Raw genomic sequence first — 19,641 nt, 5'->3', positions numbered from 1 at the left:
TAATGCTAATCAGGGTGATTGTCCCCTCACCATGTGAGCAAAATCACTAGTGTCTCAGCACAAGGAACCTGTGATGGCACACAGCTCGGCTTCATCTGGGATCAGCTTACACATGTAACTCTCTTCACTTGTGTTAAGGGTGATGTCTTTAATGTTGTGAGCTCCCTGCCTTCTCACACTTACATCACTCTTTTGAAAAATATCCTTCCATGTGGTTTTTTACAAAGTAAGACTCCTGTGGCTAGAGGTCCTTTTCCTTCTTGGTTTTGATAAGTGCAGAGAACAATAATGATAGACCTTTCTTCTGAGCAGTCCCCAGAGGTAAGTAGATGGGATTAAACTATCTTCAGGTTCAATTTTTCTGAACCTAGCTTTCTGGGTTGTCCATCTTATTTAATTCTACTGCTACTCACAGTCAACCCCTGTGACTGCACGTACAACCAGCCAATTGCTAAGTGTAGGTGTATTAATTTCTCTCATTTGGCACTTAAACTCTTGCATAAGAAATGCTTCTAGGGCTGAACAGTTGACCCTGTGAGCAACAGGGTTTGGTCTTCAATAAAAAAATTCAAGCAAGGCTGCATGTACCTGTAACCTCAGCATGGAGCTGCATGTGCCTGTAACCTCAGCATGGAGCTGCATGTACCTGTAACCTCAGCATGGAACTGCATGTACCATCTGTAACCTCAGCACTGGGATGTGAGGAAAAGCAGACCCGCAGAACTCACTGGCCAGCAAACAGCAAACCTTCAGTTCAGTGAGTGTCTGCAGCACTAAGGTGAAGTACGAGTGAGGAAGAATCCCCACCACCCTACTCTGGCCTACATATGTGCTTGTACAAATATGTACTCATATCAAGCACATGCACACACAGGCAGTTCTGATCCTATTTGAGATGAACTGAACTGGTGTTCTGGTTTTGTTGGGCTAGAAATGCCTACATGTTTTTTAAACAGTCATGCCTGGAAATTCTTCAGGAACTAAACTTTGAGGGGGTTGATACTTGTCTACCCTTTGTCATGTCTGAATTCTGTTATTACTCATCCTAACACATAATCAAAAATACTTGTAAATGTGCTTATATAACTCTTGTAAATTTACTGCCTAAAATTGATCACAGACATGACATCTTGAAGCAATAGCCACATCTAATAGTTCTGTTGCTAAGCGGTCCAGGCAGGTTCTGCTGGGTCTGTGCCACCAGGGTAGAAATCAAGGTCTCAGTTTTGTTAAGCTGCAATGAGGAGGGCTGGGAAAGAGTCTATTTCTGAGTTTATTTGACTTTCTGGCAGACTTTAATTCCTCTGAGTGTGGGACTGAGGCTCCTGTTTCCTTGCTGGCTGTTAGAGGAATGTCTTTCAGTGCCTTAGGTTGTCCTGATATTGTTAGTGGCTGTCCTCTGGATTCTCAGGCCAGAAGTGGTCACAGGACTTGTGTTTCAGGTTGTTTCACTTCTCAACACTAATCAGAAGAAAGTTCTATGGTAGTGTATATGGCTTTTTTGTTTGTTTGTTTGTTTCCTATTTCAATCATTGTCTTTTTATGTGACTATGCTGGCTTCAAACTCCTAATTCCCCTGCCTCAGTCTTTTGAGTGCTGGGGTTACAGATGGACATCCCCTTTCCTGGATTACCTCTGCAATTCTAAGGAAGAGCTCACATGATTGATTAATCACATTTAATCTGATATCTGTCTCTGAGATCAACTGTACCACATAACACAGCAGGATCAAGGGAGTAATGTTTGATGATATTTTCAGGCTCTAGAAATTAGGCTGAGGGACAGTGGATAGGAGGCCGCTTAATTTCTCACCATCACAGTCTCTAATGCATATGAAAACTAGTTTAGAAATGTGTGTGGAGGATCCATAGCCTAGTTCTCATATACACACTAACAGTGAGGTGTGTGCTCCTGTGATAGTCTAGGTCTATAAATAGTTATTGAATATCTGTCTCGTACCAATCAGATTGGTTGAAATAGATAAAAGAGCTTTCTTCCCAATAGTTCCCCTCAAATGCTTCTAAGACAGAGGTGCTTACTCAACATTTGCATGAGTTTACCTGGATACTTTCTCAGAAGTTGTATAAAAACAGAATCTCTACCATTTAAGCTTTAGTTTTTCATATCCCTCACAGGTAAAAGAAACAATGAATGCTTCAAATATGGTACTCAGTTATATCCCACTCCTTGGCCACTCAGTGTGTTGTCTCCTCAGGTATAACTCCCCTCAGTGTTTCGAAGTATTCTGTTATGTAGTTTGGATCCCTTCGACATTCACTTTGTGTATCTGTTCTGTTTTCTTAGATATTCTTGCCAGCTTTGATTGGATTGTTTGTGTGGTCATTCTCAAGTGATTGCTAGAATTTTAGTGAATTTATGTATATTTTTACTCAGTCATTGTGTTCATGGGGAGGATGTTTCCCATCCCATCATCTTCATGATGGTGATATCACTCTATTTCTGGGTGTCCTGACTTGTTTTCTGTTGGTGTGATAAACAATGTGGCTCAAACAATTTGGTAAGGAAATGGTTTATTTCATCTTACATCTCCAGATCACAGTCCATCCTTTTTTTTTTTTTTTTTTTTTTTTTTTTATGGCAGTCAGGGCAGGAGCTCAAGGAAGAACTGAAGCTGAGACCAGTGAGGAGTGCTGGTGACTGGGTCCTCACTTTCTTGCTTCTGAAGTTCAGCTAGCTTTCTTATACAGCTCAGGACAGGGGTGGCACTACCCAGAGTAGACTAGACCCTCTTATGTCAATGAGCAATCAAGTATATTTACCACTACCACATCCACCACCAATCTGATCAAGGCAATCTATCAGCTAAGATACCCTCAGCTAACTCTGAGCTGTGTCAAGTTGACATCTGAAGCTAATTGAGACAATAGATTTTCTCAAAAGCAAGAGGAATATTCCACACTAGTAAGACAAACTTAAAGTTTGCTTTTGGGGGGATGGGGGTTAAAAAGAACAACTATTTCACCAGATTAAGCAAGACAAACACAAAAGTTGATAATCTATTGGAAAATCTATTGCAGATAGACAGAACCCATGGGAAAAAATGATCACATACTAACATGTAAAGATGATAACTAGAAAAACAATGAAGTTCAGTGGTAACAGTTTTTATCCTCTCTAGGAGTTAGCAAACACCACGTTCCTGTGACTCATTTCCTTTGCTGCACAGGTTTTATTCTTTCAACGTGGACAGAGGAGATGCCTACGAAAGCCAGCACTTGTCAATCAGGAGGGAAAGGACACCCTACAGCTCTCCCTGTGGGTCATTTCTACACCTAACATTTGACTGCTAACCCACACACGACACCATCACACATCACTAAACAATCTCATATACCCAAAGACACTTGTAATGAGTACTTCACACAAATCACCTACAGATTCATTTTTTTCCCAGATGAAACTAAAGTACATATAAGTTATTTCCAGCTGTTGTTCTGAATTGAGGCGATGTTTTATTTTCCCTTAGTTCCTTAACAATGGACATATGCAATACACAATTGATGGACTAATTGATGTGTTTGCTGACTAATTTGTATACACCAGTGGAGGTGAAACCTAGGGATAAGAGTGAAATACTTGACAGTGATCAAAGATATCCCGAAAACATCTGTAGCCCAAGACTTTACCTCTGGTTCCGAACCATAAATTGTACTGGTGATGAACAAACTTCACTGTACATGCCAAAATTCAGTTTCTTCAATCAGATGTCAAGCTATTCAGGGACTTGCTGGGTGTATGTCTTAAGTGATGCCTTCTCTTTTTCAACAAGAATTGCCTTGATAATACCTTCCCTTCTGCAGAGCAGAACAAGGGATGCATCAGGTGTCTTCTGAAGACACATCTCCTAACCTGCTCGGCTCTTTGTCCTCTGTAAAGGATTGCCCCAGGTTTCATACAAAACCCAGATTTGATCCAGATATCCAGGGCACCCTTTCTCTGTTTGCTTTCATGTATTCGCCCTCCCATGAGGCACCTGGGAGATTCTGTGAGGTGGAGAGCTGACCTGATAGTACTCACAAACATCAAAAAGAAGGTAGCCAAGATCCTATCTGGCCAAAGGCATTTGTATCATACATGAACTTATTACAGCTGGGTGTTTATATATTTTTTATTTCTTTTCAGCTCTTAAGAATAAAGTACTTTCTGATTTATTATTGACATGGTAAAAAAAAATTCCTCTTAATTTGTTGCTGGACTAAGTGCCAATATAGGGCAACCTCCTTTTGTATTGTATTAATTTTAGCCTCAATTAGAACATTTCTTTTTCAGAATAACTTACTTTAAATCTGTTTTTTGTGTGTGTGTGTGTGTGTGTGTGTGTGTGTGTGTGTGTGTGTGTGTATGTGCCTTAGTTATCAGCTTGTAACAGTTAAGGATAAAGATCATTTCTTCTAGAAACTGTCAATCTTCTAATGGAATGACCATTTACTACTAATGTATGATAATATCTTGTTTCTGTTGTCACCTTAATTTGTTTTCAGGTAAATATCCCTCAGGTGGTTTTGTACCAGCCTTCTTTGAATACACTGGCCACTATACAATAATTGTCTTAGGTCTATCTGAATTATAACATGGTATTTTGTCTTTGTAAATATTGACTCCTATATAAAACTAAATATTACATAGTCTACAGAATTGCCTTAATTTTAATTAATGATAGTAAATAGCTTCATAGTATATGAATACCATCAACACTTGGATTATTGCCTTCCCTAATCTATGATGTTGTTCAATCTATTTATCTATATCTGGTTTTGAATCTTTATCTGTATCTGTGATGTTAGTTTTGTGTCCAAAACTAGACTAGGTTCTTCAAAGGAACACAAAGATGTATAATATGTAAAATGTCTAGGGTCTGCTAAAATGACTCATCAGTTACTGTACTTATCAAGCAAGCCTGATAACCTGAGTTCAGATCCCCAAAGTGTGTATAATTACTGGTAATCCTATAATTTCAGCCTCAGAAGGTGGAAAAAGGGGATTTTCAGAGCAAGCTGATTACCCAAACTAACTATGTAGAGGCACCCTGGGTTTGACTGAGAAACCCTGCCTCTGTAAATATGATAAAAGCACACCAGGACTGGTTTATATCAACTCTGAGCCTCCACATGAACTCAGGCAAAAACATGCATACACATACATGCATCACACACATATGTACACACACAAACACAGTGCATCATATAAACTTTCTCTCTCTCTCTCTCTCTCTCTCTCTCTCTCACACACACACACACACACACACACACACACACACACACACACACACAAATAGAGAAAGGGGAAAAAGATGCAAAATGCTTAGCTTATGAAAATTTAAACTCCAATTTGATTAATAGTACACATTTCGAAAATCAAGGAAAGGAAAGCCTTGAAAAAAGGGAAATAAGTCAACTCCTACTGATGTGTGCCAAATCAGTTCTAGAGAAAGGGACTTGAAAACCAACAATGGTATTGACTAGTTAGATACAATTTAAGACAAATTAAGTGGCAGGTTAACTAACTCAGGAACATCTGTTCTAGAGTCTGTGGATGCATCTGTGCATGGTGTGTGTGTGTGTGTGTGTGTGTGTGTGTGTGTGTGAGTGTGTGTGTGTGTGTGACTGACATATTTAAAATGTGCATACACATAATTTTCTATCAGAAACTCAATTCTGTAAAATACTAAGCAAGCCAACAGATAAACTTCAAATATTATTTTGTAGTTTAGACAACTAATAAGCCACTGAAGTTACTATATTAATGTTCATGTACAGGACTGAATCATCTTAGAATCGGGAGGCAGTTTAGTCATAGGTCATTTGATAGTTGCTTAGAGGTCACATAGAGATAAATGGTCTCTCCTGAGACTAGACTGATGTCATCTATGAATTTCTCCAAGTTCCTTCCTTGGGAGACTTACTTAATCATCAAGGAAACAAGAATCCATAGCAAAGTACTCATAGTTCTTTGAAGTCCATATCCCTGTTGTATCATGCAGGAACTCTTCCTAGCTTGCTGCATGCCTCTGGAGCTGCTTGCAGGCTGTCCTGAATTGGATAAGCTTCAACCAATAGCAATACGGATATGCACGAATCTTTAGTCCTTCAAACTCTGCCTCTTGTCCCCAGCATTCCCTGAAAACCGGAACCTTGTTTTACCTGACTTAAATCGTACCTAAATAATCATGACTGTCACTTCCATGGATGTTAGTGATTTTCTTTCTCCTAGAGATGCCTTCATATTAATTTCACTTCTATATTAATCATGCGGGACTCTCAGGAACCAGATACTGTTCTACTCTTGACAGTTTACTTTGGACTAAGATCAAAGTTTTGTATGGTTTATCTTTGATTTACCATGCTCAATGGAGTATCTTGTCCACTATGAGTGCTTAATAGATGTTTGTTTATTTTTAACACGTATTTTATTTTATGTGTCTGAGTATTTGCCGGCATAGATGTTTATGTGCCATGTACATGCAGTGTCCACAGAAGCCAAATGAGGATGTTAGCTCCCCTGGAAATGGAGTTTCAGAAATTTATGAGCCACTGTGCAGGTGCTGGATCTTCTGAAGTGTTCATGCCAAGTGAACCACTTCTCTCATCCCTGGCAGAACACTTAATACAAAATAAATAATCAAGGTTACCTTTTGTCGATTGACAGGAATTAGCTTCATTGTTTACTCATTGCTTACTTACATGCTTTGAAAGAGGTACCTTATATCTATGCATACTTTATATTACCTTCTTATATGAAATTTAATTTTTAGAATGAACTAAGGGCTACCAAACAAAGGCAACAAGATCACCTACTGTAGTATTCATTCAGTCAAAACCTGAAGGCATTATTTTCTCAGTCTTGGTAAAATCAGTTTTATGATTTACAAACCAGTGTTCTGTACCTTCTCAGTGTTTGTCATACATGCATTTATTTATCACAGTAAATTTGTCCTTGGTATGAATACTCTGACTTCAAACCTTGGCTACATTTTTCTGTACACATTCAAGGTTATATTGTCAAATAGTCTATAATCCAAAGAACATTGTGCAATGCAAACAGAAGTGACCGACTTTTGTTTATTCATTTATTTATTCAGAACAAGGTTTGATTTGGTAGCAAAATTTCAAACCCATGATCCTCCTGCTTTAGCTGGTCAGGTACTGCATTATAACATTTTAATAGATATTTTTCCCATCTTGGGGTGCAGGATGTTAGGAATCAGACTTTAAATTCTTGTGTGTAAGATAATAAAAGATGATAGTGACAATAACCTGCCTTCTGCTTTAGAGCAGAGGGTGTCTGGAGTGAGGGGGGGTGGGTCTGCTCCCTTTAGGCGTGCACATGGGTCTAGATTTTGCAGGACACTGAGATTACAGAATACATCTACAGATATTAAGAGTGCTTGCACCTGATCTCACTTTGCAGATAGATTTATAAAGAACTTTGAAGCATTCTTTTTCTTCTTCATATAAAGTGCTATCTTTTGGAACAAAATTATCTACATTTATACTTGGGGATTTGAAGTTTGTTTTATACTGATATATGAAAAAAAATTTCAAAAATACATCAAAGAACAACTTACCCTAAGTGAAGAAATGTAATGCATTTAGGCTAAAAACAACAACAAAAAGGTCGTATTAGAGTCATAAGCATCCAACCCAGATTTTAGAAGTAAGCTTCCAAGTATGAATCTTTAGGTAAGGATGGAATTTTTCCTGTTTGTTTTCTAAAAGCAGCTGGTCAAAGGCCACGATGAAGGGCTATGGAGAGTGACTAAAAGCCAGGTGCTTCAGGAGTGTTCACACACACACACACACACACACACACACACACACACACACACACACACACAGCACTGATATACACAGACTCACGATTCCATAGTCAAATACCCACAGTAACACATATACACTTTAGACAGTGTTAAAGTTTAGTCAGCTTCATAGGGGGAAAGCTAAGCATTAAAGTTGGTTGTCATTAAAATGACCTCCATGTAAAACGCTGATAGAAGTGTTCAAGGCAATCGGTGTTTGAAAGATCCTTACTACCTGATGGTTGATATGGGGAGTAAAGAAGGAGAAAGAATAAGATGGATAGCCTCCTGTTTGGTATTACAATCTTTCTGTGGAAATTAGAGCAGAGGTAGCAGGCACACAAGCCTCCACAACACTAAATCCACTCCATCAAAACTCATCTAAGGATACATCAAATCCAAATATCCCCCAGCCCTCCCCATGTCAGGTCAGTGGATTCCACACTATTGCATCACCATATTCCACATTCTCATCTGTTGCTAGGTACCCTGGGCATCTCTGTTCACCCAAGCTCCAAGTGCTGTTTTTTCTTCAGACTTAATACAGAGTCTTGATTCAGATGCTATAGTTCCTAAACTGAATCCTTGAGAGAAGACCCATCAGCCTTGATTGAGTACCCGAAGCCCCTCCCCTCCACACCCACTACAATTCAAAACACCTTTCTCAGTCTAGCAGCCTGTCATTCACACCAGCATCCAAGGTGGATGGAGCCAACTGCATTGGGTAAGAAGGCAGAGGACTCCTGAAAGCAATGAATTGGTCTGATTGTTTAGGATAAACCGCAGACTATAAGATTTGCTAATGTGGTTGAATGAGGCGAGACAATAAAAATTTGCTAATTTACCCTCTATTTAATGTTTATTCAGTGCTCTATGTTGATTTATCTAAATGAAAACCTCTGAAATTTGTTTCAAAATTGATTTTTTAAAAATTTTATCCTGAAATGTTACCTTTAATCATTTTAATTACAAGATATGTAAGTATATCTTATACAAATAAACATAGTTTACTGATTTGTTCTGTAAAGCATATTGATTTACTTAGGAATCAAATATGTAAAGCTATTGAGTTTAGTTACCTTGGTAACATCTGGAGTGAACAACTCCATCTAAAAATATTTCTCACATTGCTTATATTTTATGTGAAATTATAATTAAATGATATTTGTAAAAGATTCTCCAAAATGGTAATTCTCATCCAACCTAATATATAAATAAGTTTATCAGTGTATTACCTATTTATTATGATCTCAGATTAAACAAAAAATATAGTAGGTTTAATTTTAACTATAATAGAAATTTAATTTGCTTTATGCTAGCATGGATTTGGCTTAAAATGTAACACATATTTAGGTTATGTATTTGATATTGGTAAAGATTTCTTACAGGGAATGTCTGATATATTTTTAGAGGATTCTAGTGAACAAAAGTTAGAACATGTGTTTATAAATGAAAACAATTATATTTAAATATGTCCATGGTGTTCTCCTTTAGATTTTCTTGGAATGAAATAACAACGCAAAATAAATAACCCATTGTGAATTAGCATAAATGCTTCAGTTAGAATAAAATAACACACATTTTTCAAATTATTTTTTTTAAATTTTTTATTTTATTTTATTTTACAATATAATTTAATTCTATATATCAGCCATGGATTCCCTTGTTCTCCCCTCTCCCGCCCACCTCCCCTTCCCCCCAGCCTACCCCCCCATTCCCATATCCTCCAGGGCAAAGACTCCCCCGAGGACTGAGACTGACCTGGTAGACTCAGTCCAGGTAGGTCCAGTCCCCTCCTCCCAGGCTGAGCCAATCGTCCCTGCATAAGCCCCAGGTTTCAAACAGCCAACTCACGCACTGAGCACAGGACCCGGCCCCATGGCCTAGATGCCTCCCAAACTGATCAAGTCAATCAACTGTCTCACTTATTCAGAGGGCCTGATCCAGCTGGGGGCCCCTCAGCCACTGGCTCATAGTTCCCTGATTGTCGTGCTAGAAACCCCATCCATTGACTAAGGGAACTGGATACAGAGATCCATGGCCAGGCCCTGGGTGGAGCTCCAGGAGTCCAATTGGCGAGAAAGAAGAGGGTTTATATGAGCGAGAATTGTTGAGACCAAGGTTAGATAAAGCACAGGGACAAATAGTCAAATTACTTTTATAGGTCATTTTCTTTAAATCCGTATTAGAAAATAATATGTTTCATTGTTTAAAAGTTGGTTTTGTTTTCAAATAAATAGCTGTGAAAACTACCATTATGTTGTTTGGGACAGTCTCTTGAGCATTCCTGTGTATATATTATTTATTCATAAACTGGGTTTGATTAGAAATATAAACTGTGTAATGAAGTATAATTTTCCATTTAAATATGTTCTAACTTTTACACAAAACTGTTTTAAATTATTGTATAAGTCATTTTATTTGTTTGTTTGCTTATTTATTTATTTAAGTTCATTAAGTACATTTCCTTGCCTTCCATCCTGGGACCCTGGTGTCCATCCTGGGACCCTGGTGTTCATCCTGGACCCCTGGCTGTCTCATTTCTTCTCTTCACTCTTGTGTTCTTATTTCTCTCCCTGCCCACCCCAGCCTACAGAGATGCCAACTTTGATGGGTTCTGATTCTTTTAACTGATCCCTCTCAACTTCCCTTCTGCCCCCTTCATACCACTGTCCTCACAAAAGTCCGAGTAACGTCTGTAAAACAGAATTTTACAGTCAGGTGTGTGCGGCATAGAGAATATCATCTCATAAAGCAAAACGACGTGAGAAAAATCTTCTTTCTGTCCCCTCCTTGCCAATTCCATGTCACCTCCCCAAACGCATCTAACATGCTGAAGTTTGCTCCGAGGGAGGGCCCAGCCCTCTAACAGGCACACCACTTTTCTTTTCCTATTCTGTGTTAGCTGCTCACCATGATCTCTTACAGCTCCTTTGCCCTAAGTAACCTTCTGCCCATGACTTTGCCCGGGCTCACCTCCCTGCAAGTAAGATTCCCAAGATGTTCACCTGGCCGGTGTTCTTTATCTATAGGAGTTCAATTCATATTACCATAATTCCAGAAGTCTTTGTTTCTTGCCCTGGATAGGAAGTGCATTTGTCTGTATTGTGTTTACTTTTCTGTCCCTTTAATTATTTGTGAACTCACTGGAAGCAGAGTCTTTATAGGCCAAGTATTTATATACATACTGGATAGAGAGTAGGCCTAAAAGAGATCTTTTGAATAAATAAGTAAACAGACCTGTTTTAGAGTTTCAGTGTGTATTTCTTTTTTTTCTTTTTTTTTTTTTTTTTTTTTTTTTTTTGGTTTTTCGAGACAGGGTTTCTCTGCGTAGCTTTGCGCCTTTCCTGGAGCTCACTTGGTAGCCCGGGCCTCGAACTCACAGAGATCCGCCTGGCTCTGCCTCCCGAGTGCTGGGATAAAAGGCGTGCGCCACCACCGCCCGGCTCAGTGTGTATTTCTATGAATGGAATTGATTAAAAACATTAACTATTCCATTACACCCTACAAAACAATGCATATTTCATGATATCCAGAAGTGTGCAAAAATCACAGTGTATTTTATTCCTCTTATTTATTTATATTACTATAGTTAAGATTTATTAATACCCTTAAGAAAAAACAGCTTCTCATATCTGTTCAGCATTACCCTTTGTAGACTATGGTAAAGTTGACATAAGAAAAATAGAACGTAATTGTTTCATGTAAATTTTGTCTGTGTATTTTCTTTTTTTTTTTTTTTTTTTTTTTTTTTTTTTTTTTTTTTTTTTTTTTTTTTTTTTTTTTTTTTGGTTTTTCGAGACAGGGTTTCTCTGTGTAGCTTTGCGCCTTTCCTGGGACTCACTTGGTAGCCCAGGCTGGCCTCGAACTCACAGAGATCCGCCTGCCTCTGCCTCCCGAGTGCTGGGATTAAAGGCGTGCGCCACCACCACCCGGCTGTATTTTCTTTTTATACATTGAAACAAAATCAGCTACCCGAGTAGCTTTTCCTGTCAGTACTTCATGAACCACATTTTCCTAAATATTAAAATGAAGTATGAGTAGATATATAATATTCTAATTATTTCTCTTATTAGCACACTTTTCTATTTTTGTAAATATTTGCCTTTTCTAAATCATTATGCTATTCAGCTCCACACAGATACACATGTGTTTTTAACTTCACAGAGCTGCATGCAAAGATTAAACCATCTACACTTAAAAGTCATTAAAATGTACTTCCTGGGACAAAGATTATGTATGAGTGGTTTTAATATATTTTACTTAATACTTAACACCCATGAAGCATATAGCAATGTATCTACCTGGTTAGTTGTGAATTGCCCCCAAGCCTGAATATTCTTAATGGAGGAGTCAAATCGATTTGCAAAACAATTGCTAATTATATCATTTTTTTGTTAAGTTGACTTTTCTTTCAGATTGCTTTTGATATTGAACTATGTTCTTTTTAATTTGATATCATGCCTGTGTTTTAGTGTGTTTACTAGATTAAAACAATAATTGCTGCTTCCAAACGAGGTTACTGCTTAGTTAAATTACATTTCTGAATAAAATCAGAAGCATATTGCTGCGTATCTATCAAAACTTAGCACCAGTTGGAGATTATCTAGCATATTACTCAAACTACACATCTTTCTTCCTAACAGATGACTCTGCTGCAGAGAGCTTTAATGGCAATGAGACTCTGGGGCACAGCTCAGTTGCTTCAGGGGGAGCTCATGTCAGGGAGCCTGGGGACTCCAGCAGTGATGGCAAAACTGGGCTGGAGCAGGAGGAACAGCCACTGAATCTGAGCGACAGCCCCCTCTCTGCGCAGCTGACTTCAGAATACAGGATAGATGAGCAAGGCAGTAATGGGAAAAGCAAGTTTAAGAACCTTCTAATCTCTGACCTCAAGATGGAAGGAGAAGCAAGAGAAAACGGAAGCAAGGTAAGACTCCCTTACAATCGCTGGATGGTTTGTGCAAGGTCATGAATATCAAGACGAAGCACACATACACATTACTAATAAGCTCATAATTATGCATCCTGTGTGTTCACAAAACATTGTGTCAGGAGCAATATAACCAAGTGAACTGTGTCTCAATGATGTGGGTATTATTTGATATAGGAATTGTTTGATTTGATGAATTTCATTTCTATAATCTACTTATGGATCAGTCCCTGGGAATTTGCCAAGTACAAGTGTGAAACGTTTAGTCTCAGCTCACAATTTTGAACAGTCATAGCATCAATTTCTTATTTCTCTAGACTGGATAGGTGAATGGGCAGTAAGGTTTCAATTAAATTCTCCAGTTTGCTTTGGAGACCTGGGGGCTTCATCACTAATTTGCTTTAGGGATGCCAAAGAACTGTGAAGTGTCAGTGTTCAAGTTGGAATTTGTAGATTAAATATGTACAAAAAGATGTAATGGATCCCAAACCTCTTTCAGACATATTATCTAATTTCTAGATGGTTATATTAAAGTAAATTACAACCTCGCTATGCTCAGGTTATTACTTAAAACATTTTAATCTTTGAAAGTATCTATACTGGAAATTCTGCTTTGTTCATTTTAAAGAATCAATTTCTTCTATAGATGTCAATCAACTTGTTAGCATCTTAGTCCAGCTCATCAAGTTGTGCTGCAGAGGAGATATCCAGCTGTCATCAGAGAATATAAAGAATGTCATTTTCAAAGGTGCAGCACTTTGGACAGAACTGAGAATTTTATGGCATTCTTCATTGTTGATGTCCTTGATTCTTCCAGACCATTAACATCTAGTTGTAGACCTGGCTTTTGACATGATCCTGTAAGCAAAATGTCTCAACCTGGATTAATTTTGTAGTTCAGGCACTATGCTTCTGAAATTGGCTCTATTTAAATCTCCTCTTTGCCCGAGGGTGTTCTGTTTTATCCTCTTCAGGCGAGTCACTTGACATTATAAGACACTTAAGCTCTTTTGCCTGAGGGAGATTGCTACCACGTTTACCCTGGTAAATGCATAAATACATTCTTTGGTGGTTCAAAGTTAGATCACACAGCACAGGAGATGTTCTACTTGCTAACATTTGAATCATTGCATACATCTTATAAAAGAGAATGATGCATTTTTCTTCATTCTATAGTATCGTGCCTTTAAAAAGCCTAGATAACCACAAAACATGTATATGAATATAATTAGGACAGTTTGCTTGTCATCACGATAATTCTGAATTTTAAGATTTGGGGGCTCTAAGCATGCATAAGATCACTCAGTTTTAGGACCTCCCTTCAACTCCACAACCATCTTAATGAAGTTAAAGTTTTCCTAATTCAGCATTGGACTTTATCTTTACTTCTCTAATAAAGACATCACAAAAAGGATCAACAGTGGCAGAGCTTTCGCTGCCTTTTCCAACATAGTCTGAAATAAATTTGTTAAATTTTATTTTCATGTCACTTAATTGCACATCTGGGTGCATGGTTTCCATCTTCTTTGAGATTTGTGGGACCTTCAGGTTCTAAACATGCCAGGACATCCATATCTGATTCTTGAAAGGGCAAACCACCACTGATAGTCTTGACCACATGACCGTCAATCAGGATCTGCCAGTTTTTTGTTCATAGAATGCCTTTCATCATGGTTAAGACCCATGCCATTGAAATTTGGTAGATTTTGTCTCAAACACACTCAGTAATTAGCTTAAATTTCTAAATGCAACATCTTTTTCCAGACAAACAAAGCACAGAGCAAAGCAGGACTTGTAAGGGTATTTTGTCCAATTATGGTTCTCTGTGACTTCTGGGTCTTATGTTCCTTACGTTGACCATATCTAGTTCATTCATATTTACTAACCTTTCTTGGAACAATCATCTTCTTGGCTCCATTTTTGGATCCTAGTTAGGGCCCTTGTTCTTCCTTGGTACTGTTTAGAGAGCCCAAAAGCAAACTCTTCTTTCTATTGTGTGTGTTTATTGAATCTTATGTCTAGAATTATCCTTGGTTTAGTCTTTTCTTCTTTTTCCTTCTTGGTCATTTTTACATGGATCTGGATCAAATCCAGAGAGGTTCAAGGTGACTCCCACAGGGGAGTATAAGCTGCATCCCAGAAAACAGACTCTCTTGGTTGTTCTGATCTGGAGTCCCGTCTCATGTCTGTCTGCTCTTTGCAGGGGGGAGGGGGTGCAGGGAGGGAATCACCCAGGAGTGCTTTACTCATTAAATCTAGGCTTTCTGATTTGGTCTGATTCGGTTTGCTGTGTTGTCGAAGAGGCCTTCAAGAGGACTAAGACTTATCAGGGATGACTTCCTAACATTTGAAGACCTTGTCATTGTTATGCAAGATAAATTATGTGCATAGTATTTATTTCCCAAATACTTGTTGAAGGTTCTGCCTCCAAAGTATTATTACAGAAATCGAAAATATGTATGTGAACAAAGTAGATTGTCTTCAACTCATGATCCAGCAGAACAGGGCCCATGTCTGGCCACTGTCTGATCTTCTAAGTGACACAATGGGAAATGAGTGGGATGGAATGAGATCATGCCCAAGGGACAGCAGTGATAAAGATTGGTTACAGAAAGGGGCATGGTAGGGCAAATGTAGACTTCTAATTAGGAGAATGGATTAAGCAGTGTGTGGAACCTGTTTTGAGCATATATCTGTGAGCTTGCCTTCCTGACTTAGAGAATTTTAGAGAACTCAGAATGGCTAAAGTCCCTTAGTCAAGGATTTAGAGCATTTTAAGACTTTGAGTTATGTTCACTATCAAGTATGATAAAGATGTCTTTAACTTGGTTGTTTATGAATATTATTCTAGCAACATTGTAGAGGGTGAGATGAGAACCAGGAGGAAGGAGGGATGGGGGCCTGGTTACAGAGCTATTACAGCAAGTTATAAGGAAACTAATGGAAACAGGAATCAAATAAGCAGGGAATGGAAAAAGAGACATAGGGAAAAAAATGAGCTCGCTATTTTTCTTTTTCTGTTTTTAGCGTGTGGGCTGTGTGTACCTGTGTGTTGTGCATGTATGTGTGTGTTGTACATGTTTGTATGTGGAGTTCATGTGTGTATATACCAATCTGCATGTGCTAGATTTTGTCTGGTAATATTTTTCTGCAGTTAGAATCCATACATGAAATATTCTATGGTTTCTGGTTTTCAATCAGCATTATTTTACTCTAATACTATCAAAATAATTTTGTTCCAAACTTTGTTCCATCAACACTATCTTATGGATTCTCAGGGAACTTTCTGTGAAATCTTAGGTAATTATACAGCCACCAATTTCTCTGTTTGTTGAAGGGATTTAAAAGCTTAATAATGTAGAATCACCAAGAAGCTTAGATTTATGAGTTTAACACTGACCTATTTCACAGTTTTATTGAGAATAATATCAAACAAAAATGATTTAAAAGCATTTCAAGGCTTGAACAGTGCATAGAAATGCTTGGAAAGTAGAGCAGAATTGGAGGATACTTTTAAAATGATTGCTTATTATTATGCAAATTCACTCAATAGACCAGAAAGAAATCACATTAACCAATCTAAAGACAAGATATATTGCACCCAAAGAATTTAGGTGGTATTTGTTTTCTTTGCTCATGGCCACAGTTTAAGGGGCAAGTTAATAACATTAAAATTCAGAACTAAGAAGAAATGACAATGATCTTGGAAAATGAGACCCACGAGGAAATGTGAGGGAACTAGCTATATAGAGAAAGAAAAGGCAATAAATCACAAACTTAGTGTCGACTATAGTCTAGAAGTTATTAATTGCTGGCACTGAAAACAAATCCAGAATTCTAATGGAGGGAAATATAGAACTCTAGAAATGCCGAAGGGTTGGCATTTAATTGTTATTTTTCTAATTTTGAGAATTGGTAGCCTAGTCACATTTTACATAATATGGTAAACTATTCTAATATAATCTCACAAGAATAATGCCTCAATAATAACTGCTGTTACATGTAAAGCATATTAATAATATACTCACATCAAGCAGGGTTTGTGAGTACTGTTTCATGCCTAATATGAAATCTTGGTTATAATGTTTGGGCTCAGGCCCCAGGATGCTTCTGCTTTTACTTATATAATGATATTTCTTTCTCCCACATGTTCCTTGTCATATTATTTCAATTAATTTTGCATTTACTTTCACATAAATGAATGTTACCATTCAAATTAAAGACAATGAAATATTAGTCCTAATTACCATGAAAATTGATATAATATTTTTTAAACTGTGAATATAAGAAAGAATTTAAGGAATGACCTCTCTTAAGATGTGCATGCATGAGATGGTCTTTGAAATGCTAAGTGCCAGGCTTTGACACTTGTAATTAGATTGCCTTTGTTTGTGGGTCTTCTAACTTATTATTGTTTAAATTTGATGATTTTTCAATAGCAGACTCTTTTGGTGTTACATAGAGATGTTGGTCCAGATGAATAATTGTTTAGGATAGAAATAATAATGTATATTCTTTTTCACAATATCAGCTACTGCAGTGGATTGTACTTGGTACTATCTTGGTGGCTAGAAAGACCAAGTTTAGGAATTTGTATTTTGATGAGAATGATGGAAAACATGGAAAATGAGATGTATGAAAGAATGTCATCTGGGCCTACTAATCATGTCTTTGTGAATGAATTCTTTCTAAATTTTTTATCTTATTCAATTTGTGTGTAGTGTAAGGGCATGCCAGGGCTAGTGTGTGGACCCAGAGATGGAACTCAGGTAGCCAGGTATTGCACATAGATGCCTTTTCTTTTGTAGTCATCGTGCCAGCCCTTCGATTAATTCGTAATGATTAAATAAACCTAGCCTCTTGGTGACAAAGGGGCAATTTCAGAGACAAGGGAGTAGATGAGAACAGCACCAGGGAAGGACAATGATGATGAACAGGAAACAATAAATCACAGACAGGTCAGGAGAGTCAGCATATTGATCGAAGGAAACTTCCAGATCCTTTTAGAGCCTTTGGGGCATGGTGGGTGGGGGGCATTGCATGAGAGCATGGGCAGACTGAGCCTTGAGGTAGATTGCTCAGGCATCTCTGATGCCAGGTGGCTTTAAGTGACACAGAATGAAGAAGACTACTAATAGGGTGAGGGCTCGAGGGAGCATTATGGGACAAGAGGAAATGAGATCCAAGAACTATTTAGAAAAATAAACGTGTTATACAGGAGATAGAGGGCTTGAATTGCATTGATAGCCACAGAGTAAAGGGAGTATTAGGTCTGCTACCGGTGTTTTATATCAGCTGTAAGAAGGATGAGCTTTTGTGCAAGGCTTCATAGTCAAACCTCTAAGCATTGTCATGGTAAGAAGAGAAGGTGCATCTCACCAGTTGTGTTTATGGGGAAGGAAATCAAGGTCAGATTGTAATTAATTTGACTTAATTGTCAATTACACAATTAAGTGATGAAGCCTAGTGTTGAAAACAGGTCTTCTGCTTCTGTGAGCACTATGTGGGTGTTGGGTTCTGAACCTGGATCTCCTGGAAAGTAGCCAGTGTAACCTCTGATCCATCTCTATAGCACCAGACCCCTTTAAAAGTCATTGTGGGCTTGGCAAGATGGCTCAGTATGAAAGGCATGTTCTGCCAAGTTTCAGAATCTGAATCTGTGGAAGGAGAGAATTACTCAAGCCATTTGTTATCTGATGTCTACATAACTGTAGAAGTCCTTGTGTCTACACACACACACACACACACACACACACACACACACACACACTATAATAAAAATGCTGCAATGAATAGTCGTTGTTGCCCTGCTTCCCATCACATACGCTTATTTTCTCCAATATTCTGATGTGATTACAAGAAGCAGGGTAGAGGCAGAGTGTCTTTTATGAGTGTCTCCTGTCCATATCCAATACACTCAGTCATCACAGGTTTGTTATCTCAGAATAACAAGTATGGTAGACCAGAGTCTTCTATAATTTATGTCCTGAAATGTGCAAGGTAAATGTGCAAGGTAAATGTGATTCTGCCTGTGCAACAAAATATGCACTCTAAGTTCCTTTTTAAACATGCAAGAGTTCAGTGAGGTCAATAGAAAACCCAAGTGGCCCCTAACCACCACTGTCTTGCATTTATAACTAATGTAATGGAAGTTATAAGGTGCATTTTTTTTAACAAGACACAAGACTGACTGACCATTAGATTTCTTTTTTACTTTATAGTTCAAAACAATCTTATTTTAATTGATTTTGTGGTTAATGATGCTTATTATTCTTATGGGATTTTAATCTTGGTTTGTGGGGTCTGTGTATATGTGTATGTGTGGGTACTTAATGAATTGTGCTCATTCTTAGAAATAAGGTCAAATGGTTAAAAATATTCTTCTATTCTGTAGGTGTCTTGGCAACAGTAACAGAGTTTTAAGGTAGAATAATAAAATGCTCTAGTTTTAACAATCTGAAATGATTTGTGCATTTCTCATAAGAACTGGTGTGATTAGAACTCATTGAAACAATACTAACCTATATTTGAGAAAAGAACAAAGGAAGAAGAATGAAAACCAAATTAATCAACCAACTGTCTCAATATAAGGTTTTATATTCTTATTAATATTAAACATTCAAGAATCAGTCTTAAAGGACACATCTGAAAATAGTTGATGACATCATCTTTGTGATTTTTCAAACTTTATTTATTACTAATGTGTGTGCATGTGAGTTACATGCCACTGTGAATGTGCCACACATGTGCGTGTAGGTCAAAGGGCAACGTTGTGTGATTTATTCCCTGCTTTTTTTCCACATGGGCCCCAGGGTGTAAATTCAGGTCCTCAAGCTTGAGAAGCAAGCACTTTTAACCAATGGAGGCATCTCACAGGCCCCTATTGTCATGT

The 19,641-nt window shown here is 37.9% G+C and overlaps 1 protein-coding gene across 9 annotated transcripts in view; it reads left to right on the top strand.

The window, feature by feature from the left end:
* Positions 1 to 19,641, top strand: part of Nol4 (nucleolar protein 4) — a 321,213-nt gene that overhangs the window by 186,217 nt on the left and 115,355 nt on the right. For 8 of the 9 annotated variants that reach the window (XM_037196983.1, XM_028887719.1, XM_028887721.1 and 5 more), the window contains one exon: positions 12,463 to 12,746. In XM_037196983.1, coding sequence (XP_037052878.1) covers positions 12,463 to 12,746 — 284 coding nt within the window. Of the gene's footprint in view, positions 1 to 7,837; positions 8,541 to 12,462; positions 12,747 to 19,641 lie in introns of those variants that run through there. The other variant, XM_037196981.1, reaches the window with a different exon arrangement.

Source organism: Peromyscus leucopus, chromosome 19 (assembly GCF_004664715.2).
Source record: "Peromyscus leucopus breed LL Stock chromosome 19, UCI_PerLeu_2.1, whole genome shotgun sequence".
Taxonomy (NCBI): Eukaryota; Metazoa; Chordata; class Mammalia; order Rodentia; family Cricetidae; genus Peromyscus; species Peromyscus leucopus.
The sequence above is the reverse complement of the archived record's forward strand: the minus strand, read 5'-3'. Positions and strand labels throughout refer to the sequence as shown.